General features: G+C 33.9%; 1 protein-coding gene across 3 annotated transcripts in view; it reads right to left on the bottom strand.

Annotated features, from left to right (window-relative positions):
- The window catches only part of LOC100373872 (nephrin-like), a 69,356-nt gene that overhangs the window by 41,360 nt on the left and 8,672 nt on the right, over positions 1-19,324 (bottom strand). For all 3 annotated transcript variants that reach the window (XM_085499195.1, XM_078011371.2, XM_085499196.1), the window contains exon 2: positions 1,170-1,523. In XM_085499195.1, coding sequence (XP_085355321.1) covers positions 1,170-1,523 — 354 coding nt within the window. The remainder of the gene's footprint in view (positions 1-1,169; positions 1,524-19,324) is intronic.

The raw sequence follows: 19,324 nt of genomic DNA, 5'->3' as shown, positions 1-19,324 counted from the left end.
TTCTGGCATTAAAGACAGATCTTCATGGTGACAATCAAGGAATTTTATCCTTTACTTTAAAACAGTTTATAGTTTTCTGGGTGGTTATTTCAAGGCAAAATTTATTTTCACTTTTACCTATAATTTTTTATGCTACCATATAAAGGAAACACTTTCAACTCACAAAATTTAAGAAATATAATATCCAAAAAAATGAACTAATCTAGAAAAAAAACACTTTTATAGAATTTTTTTTTGAAATTCTAGAAAAAACTGTTATGCTGTATCACTAACAGCTCATTGCAACAAAACACGCCTTGACAAATAGGAATTTCAAAATTTCAATAGAGTTCCTTTTTAATTCATTTTCGTTTTTTTCTTTCTTTTTTCAAAAATCAATATTTACTTCAACATCAAACATCTTTTCATGGCTATGGAGCCACAAGACCAACATCAAAGACCTTTCACTCTTTTTTTTTTTTAAACTTCATTTTCAATTTCCGAAGCTTTCAAAACATCGCACAAAGCAATTTTCGCCGCAATGAAAAGAAGCAGGCGGCCAGCAAAGCAGTTTTCTTGCTATAATAGCCAACGAGAACAAACCAGACTTATTTCAGCCCCCGAAAATCAAAACACCATAAACACCGTTGGGAGCTGTGTACACAATAACCTCACCAGAAACAGTATACAATTGTCCCAGTCATTTGGGGTTGATATTACACTGGGACAAAGACGCGGTATTTAGTAAATTATTGTCGCATTCCAGTCGCTCACCGAGACTATTAAGTCGGCTTTCATCACAGTGGATAGGCAAAGAATAACATTTCTGACTGCTCACCGAGCACACTGAAAAACATGCACTATAATATATTATCCCCCCTAATATTAGTGGGATGTTCCATTATAGTAAACAGGGAGAACCAGCCAGTCTTTGATTTCAACACTGGTTGGAAATTTGAAAGCAAATGGGAGATTCTATTATTATATAGTAAATGGGGAGATTTAGCCTGTTGAAAAAAGGGTTTTAATTTCGTTATTTTTCAGTGATAAGTAAAATCCGTTAAATTAAATTTACGTGAACATGTAAAATAATATCTCTACTTTCACAAAGTTTAAGATGTTTAGTTTACAGTGCAACCTGGTGTTTTAATAACACAGGTCATTTACAAACTTATATTAGTCGCACTTACTGTTCACGATTAGTTCCACGCTCGCTTGACCAGGACCGTTTTCACCGACACCAAAAACTGACACTTTACAGGTATACCTCCTTTCATCATCAATCGTGATTGGTCCATCTATTCGTAAGGAGGCCTGTTCTTCAATACTATATCGACCAATTTGTTGCGGGTACCCATTGAACTGTTGTATTAGAAAAATTTTCTGTCCTGTGTTTTGGTTTGTGGTTTCCCACGTGATAATTGTAGAGGTCGGTGTCCCGCTAACGCCGCTGTACGTACACGCAAGTAACGTGGAGGTGTCACTCTCCGTGGCAGTTTCAATGTTATTTACAGCGACTTGTAATAATGCCGAGCATCGACATGCTGGAAAAAAATAAAACAGAAAATTATAAATAAGTAAATATGTATTTTGTTCAGCATTTTCAAAGCATTATTTTCCGCAAATGTATAATCGACTGTGATATGTATGGTACACGTACACTGATCAAAATTCGATAATTGCATCATTTCTAATATTCATAAAACATACGCAATCACACACGTAATCTGATTAAAATCTGATGTAGAGAAGAGGAGCCATACAGTTTAAACTTTTCACCATCAGAGTTTCTCGCCCAAATTATTAAGCACTTTTTCTTATATTCTTCAATATATTTCTGTAAAAGAACCCTAATTTTGGTGCCAACAGACAAAATTGGAATCAATTTTCAGTTTTGTCTCAACAAATTTAGCTGTTTTTGTTCCAATCTTCTGAAAAAAAGTGCAGACTATAAACAGAACTATTTTGTAAATTTGTGATAAAAAGAGGGAACTGGTGGTGAAAAGGTTAAAATGCTAGTTGCAGATGTATGCCACTATTATATTCGACCAAATGACATTTCTAAGCAAAATCAGGCATTTTCTTGCCTCTGCTAAAAAAAAAGCTTGTTATACAAGTTCTGATTGGTTGTTGATAAAACAAGAACTGAACATGATTTGGATTGCCTTTCAGTCAAATATAGTGTAGAGGCGATATGCACCAGCTACTTGGATTAAAATTGAAAAATGCCCCTAGCAACATCAGTTTTTAATCAGAATGAAACAAATAAAATATGGATGATGTAAAATCAGATATTTTTAGGATTTCTACACTGAAATCTTTCTCTATTTTATCGGCAGCAGAATTTCCGAAAAATTTTCATAAATCGATTAATTTTTTTCTAAATGTTCATAATGTACATCAATTTTTGAAGAGAAAATCATGCTAAAAATGTTGTGGCATTCTCCCTAAAATTCCATTACTCACGTTTCACCCAGATTTGAATTAAATTTTTTATATTTTATCAACAAATTTCATGAGCTGATTTTCAACAGAGCTATTTTTTTGGAATTTAACAAAATTTAACAATGGCAGTTTATTTATGAATATTTGTATATTCATTCATATCACCACCACAGAAGGCTTGATTAATTACAGTATTGTCCATGATTTTAATTTCTGGTGAATTCAGCTGATTAATTGGGGTTTAAGCAGTTCCTAAATGTAGTATATCCACGGCAAACGTGTACAGTTCGGTAAGTAAAGGTCAACAAAGATCAAATTTAGCGCTAGGGAGATACAATTTAATTAATTCAAACTTGGGTGATTATGTCATCATATGAATGATATGGTTTATAAATAAATTATTACTCTATTATTGTATTGTTCAGTCATAATATAATATTTAATATTTATTAGTTTTATATTTTTGAATTAACATTTTTCGTAGTAGGAATTTTTGGTACCAAAAATGGTGTTTAAAACACATTGTGTTTATATTTTTACATTAACCATTTTAGCACTATCATTTTTCCCGCCAAAATTTAGTTGCAACACTTTGCCATTTTACATATAATATTTTGGATTATTTTGGAAGAAATGGACACACTTTCACTAATGCGTACAAGTAATTATCAAATTTTGTAAAAAATCTGAAAAAAAAATTTATTTTGTGAAATGTGACAATAGTAGAAGTTGGCGGCATTAAGGGGCTATTAAAATGTACAATTTGAAAGAAAAATGATTAAAAAAAGGGTGAAAAGTGATTGAGAAAAGTATGAAAATGAAAAAATCTGTAATAATATCAAAATGATTAATGATCAAATTAATTGCATCTCTAATTTAGTTTTTTGGGCGATGAGAAAAAAACAAAATCTAATATTTTTATATTTTTCAAGAAAATAGACCAAATATATTGAGTTATTGGTCTTTTTAATATTGTGATATTAATTATCACACCAAGAGTTTATAATTAAACACAGCAGGAAGCTGCTACACGAACTAGAAACAGGGTAAAGGTACAACACACCTGTGAAAACACACCATGTTTAAACATGACAAGTGTTACTGTTTTTTCAGAGAGAAAAGAAACAGGAACAAACAAACAAACAACAAAGTAATCAACCAACCATATTTGTTTGATCATTTACACATTGTAACTTTAAAAAATATTCAACCGTAATTAAGAACGCCTGCTCGTGAATCTGACTCGCGTGCAAAGAAAACGCCAGACGCATGACAGCTTTCTTTTAATCAAGTCATTATTCAATTACAAGTACACGAGTTACAATAGCCGCGAAGTGATCCATTGCAGGTGACGATATAATGTTACTTGTGACCAATAAATTAAGTTTCAGTTCAGCGGCAGTACATTAGCATACAAAGTATGAAGGGGATCAAATACTTGGCCACTTCAAGTGAAAGACTGGCGCCTAAAACGACACCACTACTTTCCATCATTAGCATCAACGAAGCAGGAAGAACTATGTTTCGTTATGCCTCCATAGAACGTTATTTGATTTTATGGGTTATTTTAAGTGTTTTTGGAGTTTGTAAAAATTCCATACATTTTTTTAGGTGGGTCTGAAATGCATTAAAAATAGGTATACTTCTCTTTTTTTGTCTCGACTACAAATGAACCTTGACTAAAGTAAACTCTGTGAATGGACAAGTTTCCTCAATGGAAAAAAACAAGTATGCTGTGAGTATGCTGTGAATATTTCTCAAGACACAGTATTTGAAAGACGAACAAGAAGATGCGTGATATACGATACTATCTCGACCACAAACCCATTCCCTTGATTTTTATGAATATTTTTAATTTTCATATTTCATACTGAATCAAGTGGTTTTTATTGGTCAATGAAAAAACACTGAAACAAATGATGTCATTGTGCCCTGTGCTTGTTGATTGGCTGATTGGATTCAATCAAAGACATGAGAAATTACATTTGAAAATGCATTTTCTATTATAATCTTTGATTCAACTCCCAATGGGTTTGTGTTCATGAGAGTACAGTATATGCTTTTACAAAACTTATAAAATAAAAACAAAATTTTAAATTATTATATAAGGTTTTCTAACAATTCACTTTTGAGCTCTGATTTTTCCTCATCTTAAAAGATTCTTACTCAGTAGTTTAACCTCTGAAAATCTGCATTTCTAAAAAAGCAAAAAAGACTACTTGAATGCTAAACATCAAAAGAAACTGTAATTAAGCGAGAACAATACAAGTTTTGAAATATTCTCGTTAAAGTTCCAAGATACAATTAGAGAGATTCCACACAACGAATAAACACAAAATAGGTTTATTTACTCACTGTAAAACACAAAACACACTAGCCATACAAACCGGCAACTTATCTGACCCCTCTGAGTCTGAGATGAAACAACAAATTTGATTGGCTCAATACTGCCATCAAAGGATAAATTTCTTTTGTAAACCAATGAGATAGGGTCTTTCTATAAAGGAATGGCCAGTAAGAACATTCTTTGTTTTATAGCATACATTGGTGCACAACCAACCGTGATGACAAATACCTGTTACGCACACTGATCATCATTATGTCCGGCCGTACCTGTTTGTGTCTCATGTATACACGTAGTACTAGCATAAATGAAACTGACGAGTCCTGATGGAATTCTTTTCTTTTCTTTTATTTATTGCTATTATTCATTTATTTCACAATAATATTTAAGCTATTTCAGACAAAAAAAAATGTTATACACATCAGAAAATATATGTAACAGAGTTTGTGTGAATTACGAGCCAAACAACACCGGCGGAACTTGGAGGACGATTTAATTTCCTGTCGTACCCCGATCAGACGAGCTCACATTGTTACATAATACAAAACAAGTGTGACGGAAACTGACTTTTGACCTGAGCTGTCTGAATCTTTTATATTCTTGTTTTGTTCAAACAGGCTGAACGACGCTACGCTTGCACGCTAAAAATACCTATGAAGTAATAAACGCCCAAGAAGGACTTCTTTACACTGCCACTATATTGGTAGCTATGGTTACCAAGTTTTTTTTCTACATTTTGAAAATTGTCTAAAATAATTTTAATTCCCACTGTTTCATTTGAATTCTCTAAGTTTGCTGTCATCAAAAGTTGCAAAAAACTAATATTTACTGATTTTATATTCTATAGTAACTTTTTGAGAAAGGATTTTACAAACAAACAAAAAAATCAATTGAGCTCAAAACCAAAGAGATTAGGAGGAGGTTAAGCGGGAGGGGTAGAATCTTGAACGCAGTCAACCAAATTTACATCCAATAACCAGAGTGACAGAAACCAGGGCAAAAATAGGTTTCGGCTCTACTAGTAAAAGCTTAACTTAGAAAATTGGATGTCAGGGATTTTTCCCTTTGAAGTTTTAAATTTTTTTATCACAGGTCAACTCTAGTTTGGAAAATAGAGAGCAGGACACAAAAAAGTCCATGTTTACGCCGAATTTGACAGTGTAAATGAAAGCCTGGGAAACGATTGTGTCTTGTCGGCATAGGAGACACTCGACCTGCTATAATCAATGAATCATTATTCTTGTCCAGTCATTGGTTTAACTTCCGTGTCACTGGACATGTATGGTTGCAACGCTTGTCGTTTCTTTAACGGCTGATCCAATTTTGAGACTGAGTCTTTTGTGGTCGTCATAATGGACGACTGGAGTTTGCAAAAAATGCCACAATAGTTACTGGTATAGTGCACCAGCTAGCACTTAAACAGGGACGGGTACTATTGAGTGTCAATTTCAGGTGGAGTACCTTACCGCAATGGGACGCTGAAAATCACCACTGAATCGTGAATAGCGAGACGTGCAGTACTCTTTCATCAGGCCGCAAATATCACCATTTCAATTTGCGAAATGTTAGATGCTTGCTTAAAACAAAACAACAAATAAACACTAGTTTAATCATGAAATGAACACTTTAAAAAGCAGTAATAAAAGTCCCCTTTTTGAGCAGACATGTGCTGACCAGAAACAACAACATTTTTTATTGGTATTAAAGCTATATTTGAATTGGGTAGTTGTCTTGTCTTCTCCCCTCCCTCCCCTCCCCTCCACTCCCCCTCCCCTCCACTTCTCTTCCCTCCCCATTACATTAAGGAAACCACTTCTCTTAGCCCTGCTGTTGTACTGTACAGCCTCCACAACACAAATGAGAAAAGGTCGGTAATGCTGAAAACGCCAATATTTGTTTCTCGGCTTTACAACCTGTATAAATTGTTCAATAGACAACGCACAATACGAAAAAGTTCACACCTTTCAGAACACGGTTCAGTTTAATCTTGTTTTTTAAGACGCTTCACCCCAAAGGATTGAAAGGTCATTTCAACAGCGGATAGGATATCCTAGCAAACATACATGATGAAACTTACTAGGGAAGGGTGAGGTGGTGGAGGAGGGGGGGCACAAGATTTACAAGGTGCAACTACAAAAATATGTGAGATGTGGGGAGTGAACATTTATCATATATAGGCCCTTGCAGACTAATAAGGTTAAAAAATAATTGCAAACAGAAATATTCAAAACTTTGTAAATGTGTAAAAAAGGCCAGCTTTCCAGTATTGAGCCCAAAGTTATGATTGATGATATATTATGTTAAAACAGGATGCTATTGTAATGTATCAGCACATCCCATCCACCCACACTAAGATGACGTAATCTGAATTGTTAGGATAAAAATGAGACGTCGATTTCAGAATATAGTAACTGAAAATTCTCTAAGGCAGAACATCAAAATCAGCCAGCACAAAGTATAAGCATGATTACACATTAGAATTTTTGGATTTGCATCTCAGATTTCCTCCACCTAAATCGATTTCCTCCTTCACAAAAAATCTATTGTTGGACGCTTCTTACTTCCTGTTCGATTGAATAGACATTATACCATGATCAAGTATTATTTTAGACCTTATCCTGAATTGCAAATGACAACGAGAATTGTGATTATCAGAATCATCAGAAAGCAAAATATATTTACTGGTTTGAAAATGTCATTGATGTACAAAAGTACAGACAACAGACAGCCATTGTACAGATATATCCCACAATGCATTTGTGGAACCCCAGGAACCTCTACTTCAACGGCAACAGACAAAGTACAAAAGTAGCATTATATGAAAAGATTTGCAGGATCCAAATAACCTTCCATGTAACTCCATCAAGGTTTGTGTATTTAATGCTGGTATTAGCTTTTTCTTTTTAATCCCCGGTATATGCAGTTACAAGAGGTAAAACAGTTCACAAGGACAGTAAGACAAAAGCACACAGGTTGTATTTTGATAGTGTGTTCAGAAGTACCAGATTGGCAATTCCAAAATCCTGAAAAGTCCTTGTCGGGAAGGTACTTTTAGGGAATATACAAACAGACTTAGCTGCCAGATAAAGCTGCGTATAAGACAACAACCACATTACGAGGATTTTAAGTATGTTTGTCATTTGCTTCACTGACTTTTTTTAAAAAAACAAAAAAAAACTGAAAACGGTATCACCACTTTTTAAGCCTATTTAAAAGATTCAGAAGGCTTTCTCTTGTTTACTCATGACACATTAAAGCATTTTGCCGATGGTAAACAACAGCATCTGGTGGCCATGTACATGTTCTGTTTGATTTGTCAAGTTTAGCAAGCCTCCGCCCAGCATGCTGTAATTCCCCAATCGTGAAACTACAGAGCAGTAACCAACATCTGCAATATGCATGTGCAATATTCAGTCGGGACTGATTCAAACATGTATCGTAATTCCGATCGCCAAACACTGCGACAATAACCAGACAAAAGCAGTACAGAAGCCCATCCATTTCTCGTTTTTTTCAAATTCTTCCCAAGAGAGGTAAATGTATCCCCCTCGTTTTTCTTGTTCATTATTACTCTTTCTTAAAAAAACACGAGGAATGTTTATTGTTTTGCTATCGTTGTTTATTAATTTGCTGTCCTTGTTTATAACTTTATACAATCGTTGTTTATTATTGTTTTGCTATCACTGTTGCTAATGCGGTGAACTTTGAATTTTGTTTTAAAGGTTGGTATGGATAAAAATTATTATATACCCACACTCACACATAAATCATATTAATTATTTTGAAATATAGAAACATTCAGGATTCAGTGACTCCCAGTCACGTTAACTCGCACGTGATTTTAGTAAAATTCTTTCAAGATTCAAATATTAGAAGCATGAGTTGATGAATTATTGGACCACATCCGGAATTCACCTTTCCATGGAGTTCCACCCACATTTTTCAGCCTCATTCTGACCATAGAGGCAGTTATCACAAACCTCTGACAGACTACATGTTGCTCTTGGCCATATAGTACACTAAAGTGCTCTGAATATGTGCACCTTACGTGAAGTATGAGAAACAGCCAATCATCATTTGGCAAATTGTATTTAGAAGAGAGACGAGCATGAATGACAAGCGTCGGTATTCTAAATCAGAAGACAAACTAGAAGATGTTTGATAAAGGAAACATTGGTTGGTCGTCTTTCAAAAGGAGAGTATATCCCCTTGAGCAAAAAAAAAAAAGCAAACTCAGTGATATGTCACCACATACCTACTACCAACAAAACATGCAAATCTATCTACGTCGTGTTCACATCAAAAAAATCAACGTGCAAAAATTTTTATAGGAATACAGAAATGAAAACCAGGGACAAATACTTGACATATTTTCCCACAGAAAAATCAGAATCATCTTTTTAATGAACAGAATAAAAAAAAACATTTTCAATACAGCACTTATTTAACTTAAACCGAAAAATCAATATTTCATTGAAATGATATCGGCTCAATGTTTTTTTTAGTGTTTCTGATACAGTGTACTGTATTAATATTCTAATGACAACAAAAAACAATAAAAACACAGAAAAAATATAGAATTTAAAAACAACGAATGATGGCAACTAATAAGTATTACCAAAGGCTTACGAAAAGTAGACGCATGGTTTCTTTCCATGCTGTATAATTTGTTGATCAAACCTTTAGGGAATCATGAAATATGAAACTTGATACTTTTGGTTCAACAGTTGTGCCATATTTCAAATAAAAATAAAATCATTTTTCGAAGTACTTAGCATTGCAAAAAATTTATATTTCAAAAAATTTGTGAATCGGAATCCCATCAAAATACAATAGTACTATGAGCAGATACGGCATCCATATGGTCGCAAATTTTATTAATTTTTACTCGCTATTGACCTTGCTAATTTATGCTTACTCCGCGCATATCGTAAATATGGTCGCTGAATCAGAGCACAACCTTTCTATCAGTAGTATTTGTTATATCTTGTATTCAATTACACGGTGTATAATCGGATCAGTGCGTCAATGTTTAGTAACGGAAATATGAACAAAAGTGACACGCAAGTACATCGGTCTTTGCTACACGACAATTATCAGTTATTTATATGTAGGTGTAATGTTTTAATTTGCGACCCAGTGCGTTAAAAATTAAAGTCAGCTTTTGTTACTTTTTGCAAAATAAAATACGTATGGTACAAGTTTCTGATGTTTGCACTATGGCAACGTATTTCAATGTCTCGGCTAAAAATCAGTGATTAACAGCTTTTGTCTCAAATTAGACCAAATCTGCAAATTTCAATTAATCGTTGTCTCAGTTTCACAGAAAATATTTTTATCACAGTTTTGAAAAAGCCATTTTCGATTGAGTCTCATTTTTTTTAATTTTTGTTAAGTTGTGTTCAATTTTGAAATATAAAACACATACGCCATGATTTTTTACTGCAAACATTTTTTGAAAGCTCATTTGCGCTAATTTTCTTTTAAATTTTTTATCAAATGGACATAATGTTCTTATACCTACAGGTCTTCATCAAATTTTTGGGAAAAAAAATTATGTAAATTGTTTTTTGAAAGAGTTTATTCAAAAGAATATGTAATCTTTGCATTAGCTTTGAGTGTGATCGGCCGCATTACTTAAATTCAATGAAATCAATTCCTAATGCAACTATCATTACAAATAACTCACTACAGAAGTGTGAACACAGTGGCGAAAAACACTATGACTGAAAAGGTCATTTTACGACCCGCCTGTTTCCCACCATTCAACACCTGGGCTTGTTGAGAACCGTTAGACTAACAATTTCTTCGATGAGACAAGTAGAAAACCGACAGGTATTCACACAAAACATTAGACGGCAACAACAACAACAACCGTGTCAGTCGGAAAGAATGTTGAAACGAATATAGCAAACAAGTGTGTGTACACATGAAAGAGGGAAGAAATCCCCGAGATTGTTCACCGTGTTTACTTTCTTTTAGTGGTGAGCCATCAGTGCCGAGAACTTGTCTCAATTTTGGAAATCAACAAGAACAGGACAGCCCTTTCCTTTATCACCTGTTCATTCAGTGACACGTTAGATTATCGGTGATCATCAAAATTCAATATTATTGCACGTTTATTTAGGGTTCTTAAACACTGATTGATTTCGAGTGGTGACGGACATTTACGTTTTATCCCACGCTCAATTTAACAAGTATACGGTTTTTGGGGGTGGTTTTCATTGATGCGTGTGCATTTCATTTCTTAAATAGGCCATCACATCAAGAATTTTTCAACTTCCCACGAAACAACACTTTTAAAATTGCTGGATTACCAGCATGCAAAAATACACATGAAAGTTTACTATACACATTACCATACAAAAATGATTTTTCTTATCGAAATGTTACTAAATTTTGCATTTTTTATAAAACTATTTAATAATTTTGGATCCACAATCAAATGTTAGAATACGGTTGCTATGCCAACAATTTGTGGTGGTTTTCTCACTATTTCTACATTTCTCGCAGTGTTTTTGACACGCCAAATAAAATATAATGCCAATCGACTTTTTCTGGCTGTATGATAAATCAAAGACGCACATATTAAGTTTTCGGAAGTATATTCTCTGACTGAATATTTACTAGCAATCGGCAACAGTAACATGTCGCTTGTCGGGTTTTGAGATGAGCAGATGCAACACTATTGGTCAAAATGCTGTTCGAATGATGTGCATGGAACTACGTGGAAACGTGATTTGCTAACAAGTCCTTGATAAACAAATTTGAAAAAATATGAAAAAAAAAATTATGCAGATTTATTTTGTGAAATGTGATAAAAAGTCAACTTTGATGGCCACAGGGTTTAGTCAATAAGGAAATTATTTATCGATTACAAGACAAATTTAAGAAATAAAAAAATTCTAAAAGCTAGAAATGTTCATGCAATTAGGAGTTTGATCACAACAGAAATATGGCATTTGATATAGGGGATTAAGATCAATTCAAATGAACTGGGTGGTATTAACCTTTTCACAACCAGTTCACTCTTTTCATCCCCGTTTATAGGCTGTATTTTCCTTTATAAGATTGGGACAAAAATAGCCAAATCTTTTGAGTAAAAACTGAAAACTGACTCAAATTTTGTCTGTTGGCTCCAAAATTAGGGTTCATTTCCAGAAATATTGAAAAATAGAAAAAAAATTTGCAGATAAAATTGGGTGAGAAAGTCTGGTGGTAAAAAGGTTAAAGAAGCCTCGCCCACACCAACGTCCCATCACGACACATCAAGCACTATCAATAACATCTCCACAAAACTATAATCATATTATTTGAGTTGACATTCTGAGAAACAATTTGGATATGAGACATAAATCAACACTACCCGCATAAATAATAGTGCGACAAACGCTACCTGTATGTCTGCGTGACGAATACGATGCAACTACTAAACCAAGCCTTGGGGGGTTTATTCTAATGAAGGCGTTGACGAATTACATCATGAACTATATGACAAGTGTTGTACCCTCCCCTGCAGCAAGGAATTAAACGATTGACATTTCAGAGATACAACGTGTTTAATGTTGCATTTAGCGGGCCAACAATATACGGTATATTTACCATACAGTTGTCGTATAACCTTCTCAACACAAGATTAACCTTCTCACCATCAGTGAAAATGTTGTGACCCTCCGCAAAATAGTCCTGTGATTGTATTTGTCAAAATCATTATTAAAATTAACGAAAGTAATCCCGAAAAAAAATAATAATATATCTGTATCAACATGATTCCAGTACGAAAAAAAATAAGACGGCGTGTTCAGCAATGTTTCGCTCTTTTATGAAAATCCCTATAGCCTCGAATAATAACACAGTACCAGATGGTGGATCCCATTACAGAGTCCATGACTGAAACCATCTTGCAAATGTTGCCTTGAAATCCAATTTCAACAAGTTTACACAGAGTACACTGCAGACAAACACTTTCGAACCTCATATGTGCCAGATGCGTGAAAAACGATATATACAGTTTAAAAAATCAAGATGGTTTCACTTCTCAGACCTGTAAAGCTATATATTTATAAAAGAAAGCTGATGATATCGAACACCGTCCGAAACTCAGAGCTGTCACGAGCTGTACTTACAAGAAGCAATTTACAAATTGACATTCATTCCAAAATAACATACCAGAAAAGTTTCACCCCATGATTATACACACCGAACCAATTTCCCAAGGAATGCTTGGCTTTTTTGTTGTTACCGATTTTTATTCAAGACTGCCAATGATTTGGGATGAAAGAAGAAACTGTTCTTTTGATTACCCAGCATGCCCTCAGGAAATAATGCCCACTTTCAAAACTTTTTGGGTGTTGAAGAAAAGAAAGAATTAGTTGATTACTTGTTGTGATGACAAGACAGCTATCATAAAACACTTTATTAAAGTGAGGTTAAACAAACTGATCCTGAGACGTAAAAAAATAGTGTAAGAAACACACCTCATTTTTCGCCATTGTGTTTTCCTTTTAACAATATTTTGGCAAAAGTGATGCACAAAAGTGATGCACAAAGTGAGTGTTGAACAAAAACACATCTATTTTATTTATTTTTTATATATTATTTTTATTATATTGTTGGGTTTCTGCACTAAATGTCAAGGTACCCAATTCCAGGCAATGAGCTTATATAAACATTTACCTTATGGTCTTGCAGTTTTAATGAAAAGATACAATTACGAATTAAGAGTTCTCGATATTTGTATGAGGGAATTTTTTTTTTTTTTTAGATCTAACTTAACTCAGGTGGACTGCTTAAATTTATATTCCGGAGCAAATTTCTCATTATTCCACAATATCAATATTTAAATTGACGGTGTAAATATTAGACAGGGAATGGCATCTCGCTGATTCGCGAAGCGGAATTACAATTTTAATTAGCACATTTTTGCAATCATAGACTGAATATCGAATATGCAAATTAGATTTATGCAAATATTAGTTTATCTGGGAATGATTTTCCGATAAATACCACACAAACTAATCAATTTCAAATATTCATAAATCATAAATTTTCCAATGAATTTAGTATTGTTATGATTATTAATGAGATTTAGAAATTGTTATGCATATTTGCATAGTATGTAAATAATAAAACTCAACTAAATTGTTTCTATACAATAATAATGTAACCTGAAAACTTAGTTGAGGAATTTGAAAACTCTGCAAGTGTAAATATTAAACCAATGTTTCATGTTATCTATGACACTGCCAGTAGTGCAATTAAAATTTGGAAGTTGTTACGATTAAATTTTAAATAATATAATATCATGAACTGCAAACAAACGACATTTGCAAATGACGCGGTTAGAAGCGTAAAAATTTACATCAATCATATCTATTTGTGCCAGTTTCTTAAATCAAATATCACGGTTCTCATAAAATTGTTGTAACAATGTACACGATAATAAAATTTACTGAAAATGACAACAATGAACTGGCATTGTGTATTAATTAATTTACACGTCCAAAAGTAATTCAATAAACAAAAAGTTTGGTACACCATCTAATAAAAGTAAATACAGTAGACAATATGAAATTAATTCTCAGCGTACTAAAAATAAATTATTGAAATGCTATTCCAGCACGTAGAGCCTCATCTTTTTATTTATTTCATCAAGTGAAACTATGGGGGGTTTTGATTAAAAAAAACAGATACTGTTAATTATTAATTATTAACGACTGATATGGAAAGCCGCCTGATAATGGTATGGTATGCGTGATGAGAAAATGATGACTGATCGTAAAAAATACGAAAAAATACATTTTTTTATGACTGGAGAATTGTTTTGATTTGTTTTTGAAATGAGTGTTCTCATAGTTGATAGTCAATATTGAAACGGTACGCATCGCACAAAGTTGTACATGACATTCGCTTTTTGAGTGAAGTGCCAAGTTTTGTGACGTTAGCCAAACTTGGGGCTTTTGGGAAACCACAACATCCTAAAATACCCAAAAAAAAAGTTGCTACGAAACCACGATATATATTTTTTTTAAAGAACTTCCGCCATCTTGATGAATCACGAGTGGTATGGGTCTCATACAACGATTACAATGAGTGTAAAACTCATTGAAAAATTCGAGAGCATGCCGCACAACAATCGCAACATGCACTTCAAAGTCAAAAACTTTAAAGAATTCTACCAAACTATTCATTATTTTGTCTGGGTTTGTATTGAACAAATTTTTGAAAAAAAGGCTCTTTTATGAAAAAAAAAAAAAACATTCGTGTATTTAATTAATTTCCCCTGAGTGGCCTACATGAACCCCCGCAACTTCTTTGATCCTGGTTTACATTTTAAATCACATATCCTCAAAAACTGACTTAAAAATTTATCAAATATTTGATATCAGATATTAATAACAGGAGTTGCTATGACGATCTGTAAGCCAGACATGCATGTCACCTACTGTTCTGTAGTTCAGTAAAAATTAATCTGAAGCTACTGATGTCATGGCAACTGTTTTTCAGTAAGGTAGGTTAAAAGTATCTAGAAACATTTGACTGCGTTCCTATTTTTCACAAAGATTTGTGGGAAATAAAAATCTAAAAAATGCATGTTTATTACCCCAGACATGCAAAAACATGCTTATATGTAGGACCTCCGCCCGGATAACGCTCTGATGAACTAGAAAACTATACTACATGGGCCGCAAGGTAAAGAAGATCCCCTCTGGGAGCCACAAATCACGTAAATCAGACAAAAAAAATCCACACTTCGTGTTTCAGTAAGTCACAAATTAACTCAAGAGTAACATCATCGCTGCAAATACTCCGTAATTTCCCACCGGCGAATCTCCCAGGTGTGAAATATTTAACAGAGAAACAAATATAACCCAATCAGCTCTGTCTCCTTCCTTCCCTGTTTCCCCTTGAAATAAAAAAAAAAAGATTTACAAAATCATCAGCACTGTTGGTCTAAAATGGTCATGTATTTCTACGGTGAATTAGTTATTTTTGCTGAACTTTTATTTTTTTTGAAAAACAGCAAGACAGGCTGAAATGGGTAAATTATTTTAACCTCCACCACTTTGAAGCACGAATTTTTTTCAACTTTTTTCTTATACATTTTTTTGTATATTCTTCAATATTTCTGGAAATAAACCATACTTTTGAAGCCAACAGACAAAATTTGAGTCAATTTTCAGTTTTTGCTCAAGAAATTTGGCTATTTTTGTCCCTATCTTCTGAAGGAAAGTGCAAACTATAAACAGGACTATTTTGTGCAGTTGAAAAGAGGGAGCCGGTGGTGAAAAGGTTGACTTATTATAACTGATACATGTACCGGTATAAGCAAGCCAGCGGAGAAAAAGGATTTTCCTTGATCTTATTTTTCTTGACTGCCTCAATCACAGATAATCATAAAAATACCGGTAACTTCCAAAAAAAACTTGTTTAACAGAATCTAAAAAAAATCTTAACATTGTTATCATAAATAAATATAAATATTCATGAACTACTACTGACATGAAACACTGACCATTCTAAACACAGAAAACTCTGATAAGACCGGCAAAGTTGTACAGATGGATTCGGCCTGGGGCGATAATGCAGGATCTTTTCCCTAATTATTGAAGTAATTACTTCAAAATACTTTTGAGTGGTCACTGAAGTATGTGGAATCCAATCTACCAATTTCAAACGACACACTTGAATGCACAACGACAACGAAATCAGACATCAGCCAGGCAAGATGTCAAACAAAACTGACTACGCTCGGTCCAAGCTTTTTTTTTTTAAAGACAAGGTAATAGCGCAGCTAAATATCTTAAGGTAGCTAATTTGGTCAGTAATGGATTCTGAACTGAAAATGTGTAATTTATTCAGTGGGTGAAAATAGAACTCTATAGATCTTCCTCTCATTCATCACATATTGTGTAAAGCTGCGTTAAAAGAAACGTTTTCACAAAAGGTACAAAGAACAGGATAATGGCCATGTTTTAGTGTGTTACAATTAACAACTAGTCCCCCCTTACATACACGCACTTTATCATTATTTTCGGCGCTATTATACTCTCCCAAGTTCCAGAGAGTTTTGGTTCGGTTGCCGTAAGAACCGATCATAAATATCTCCCTCCCAAATATATGCTATGAAGCGTGCCGTTTTCACCATTTAAAAAAAAAAGAAATGACGTAATCACTAAAGTTTTGTTTATTTCACCAACAAAAAGTATCAAATTTCAACTTGGTTGATTCATCAAATCCGACCTGTTGATACAGACAGAGACGAAACCATTAAGCAGAGGATCAGGGTCTGTGAAGTACATTTCAACAATAAATATTGAAACAGATACTCCGGTGACGTGCATTAAGACCGGCCGTCCGGGAACATTGATACAGAGAATACCACCCTTACTCAAAGAATACAATGAACAGACTTAAAGTCCCACTTACGTCTGGAATGAGGCCTCGGCAACAAAACAACTGTAATTTACGAGTATCGAAACAGACGCACTCATGGACGCCCAGACTAAGCAAAGTGTTAGAATAATGACTAGTCTCGCTAACCCCTTAACAACGGCTTTGTTTCATTTTTTGCGATTCATTTTTTTATAAACACAACCTCCAGCAATGGTGGTCGCCAAAGTACTTTCATGTTGTAGATCTTTCAATGATCCAGACACATCGATCGCGGACACCATATGTCAACAAAAAAGCAAATCTAATACTGATACAAGATGTTCGTATGTTTGTACACCGGCGTATGTAATGTGTAATCCACAATTTTAAAACGATTAAAGGTAGTTTTTTTTTTTTTTACCGTATTTATTTTCTCTGTACAGAAGGACCAATCTAAAATGATCACCATAGTTGTACTTTTCACTGACAAGTTTTACTACTAGTAGTATCTATTAGTATTTTATGTACACAGAAATCTGTCTAAACCAAACACGAAACGATTGCAGCGTTGGAAGAGCATTGGTTAAGGTCTGCAGGCATTTGTGTTTGACTATACATATGTACCTGGTCGACACCGGGATAGCGAATTGAACTGCCGTAAAGCCATTATGACTGCAAGGGGATCACACACCCAAGCATGCAATATGGTGATTCTATAGCAAAGTGTACAACTGTTTATACCTGCACTATCAATTTGCTCTTGAATAGAAAAATCAGAGATAACACTGGCAACAAAATATTTTGTCATCTTATAAATAACTTTTCTAAATTCATTTATTTTATTTTGAAAACTGTTGATATTTTTTTGTCAGTGTAGTGTAAATAGGTAAATGTAAAGTTTTTGTACAGTGGAACCTGTTTAGTTTTCTAATGCTGCCACTAAAATATAAAATGGGAATAAAACAGATTTTTCAAAAAAATTAAACTACCAAATTAATCATGGGAAAATGTACTACAACAACAACAACAACAAGAGGACATTATGAAATATTTGACAAGATTTTTACACGGCTTAAAAATAACAATTATATTTATTAATAATTATTTCATAGTTCCAAAGTGAAGTAACCAAGAACCCACGACAGATGTTTTCCAGTTCTCTCGGAATCCATTTGTCAAGCATCCCACTTTGACACTGTTTTTTCACATCTGCATTAAGATGTCTTTATAATAGACGTGTGGCGTCACAGGTACCATACCATGTATAGAACATGTATTAAATACACATGGTTTATGGACATAAAATTCAAACATGTTGCCATGACAACTGCAATGCTTCAATACAGCATACTGCAAAAAGTTTCGAGGATAGCGTTCAAGCACCGTAGGCGGAAAATGTACACGTTGTCGAAATATGATACTGTTGAAAAAGATATCTATGTCTATGAAAGCGGTTGATTTCACTGTTGTTGTTTGAAAAATGCTAAAGTTGTTAACGATCTCATCCGGAAGTTCACCAATTATTAGCTATTAGCTATCAAAATTGCGACTATCCGACACGGATTTACGAAGCAGCAAGTTCGGGTCACGAAATTTGCTGTACAGAAGTGAATTTGAGCCTGTAACTAAACTCTATGAATGGTTAAAATGTGGCCATTTCGACGACGTCCTATAACCCACCCCCCCCCCCCCCCCCAATGGACGTTATGGTCAGGTTAGGTTTTAGAACTACTAGTACATGTACATGAATGCATGTAGTTAGATTATAATTGTTTTTTCTCTCTCCTGTAATGAGGTTCAGTTATGCACAGCAGGTGACATTTCCTACAAGTAAATTGTACATTATAGTTTAAACCAATCACAAATAGTTGAACATATGGTTGGAAATTTATACATACATCCTTCTGTGCATTAATGCTTTGGCTTTTTGTTTGTATGTTTGTTTGTTTTTTGGATGGGACTGGGAGTGTAGCAAAGGCTTTATCTTATAAAAGACTAGTAAGGCCAGACTTTTTTATTCCTTGTTTCTCAAGTTTTTATAAGGCAAATTTTTTGATGAGGGCCAAAAAATAAATTAAATTAATTCTTTTTTTCCATTAGATTTGTGTGATTCTCAAAGAATTGTAAGTGAGATCATTGATCGGAGAGAAGAAATGGAAAATTTTATTCCATGTATAATCT

The sequence above is a fragment of the Saccoglossus kowalevskii genome, chromosome 5, assembly GCF_978046115.1.
Source record: "Saccoglossus kowalevskii chromosome 5, keSacKowa6.1, whole genome shotgun sequence".
Lineage (NCBI taxonomy): Eukaryota > Metazoa > Hemichordata > Enteropneusta > Harrimaniidae > Saccoglossus > Saccoglossus kowalevskii.
This window is presented reverse-complemented; position numbering and strand designations above follow the sequence as displayed.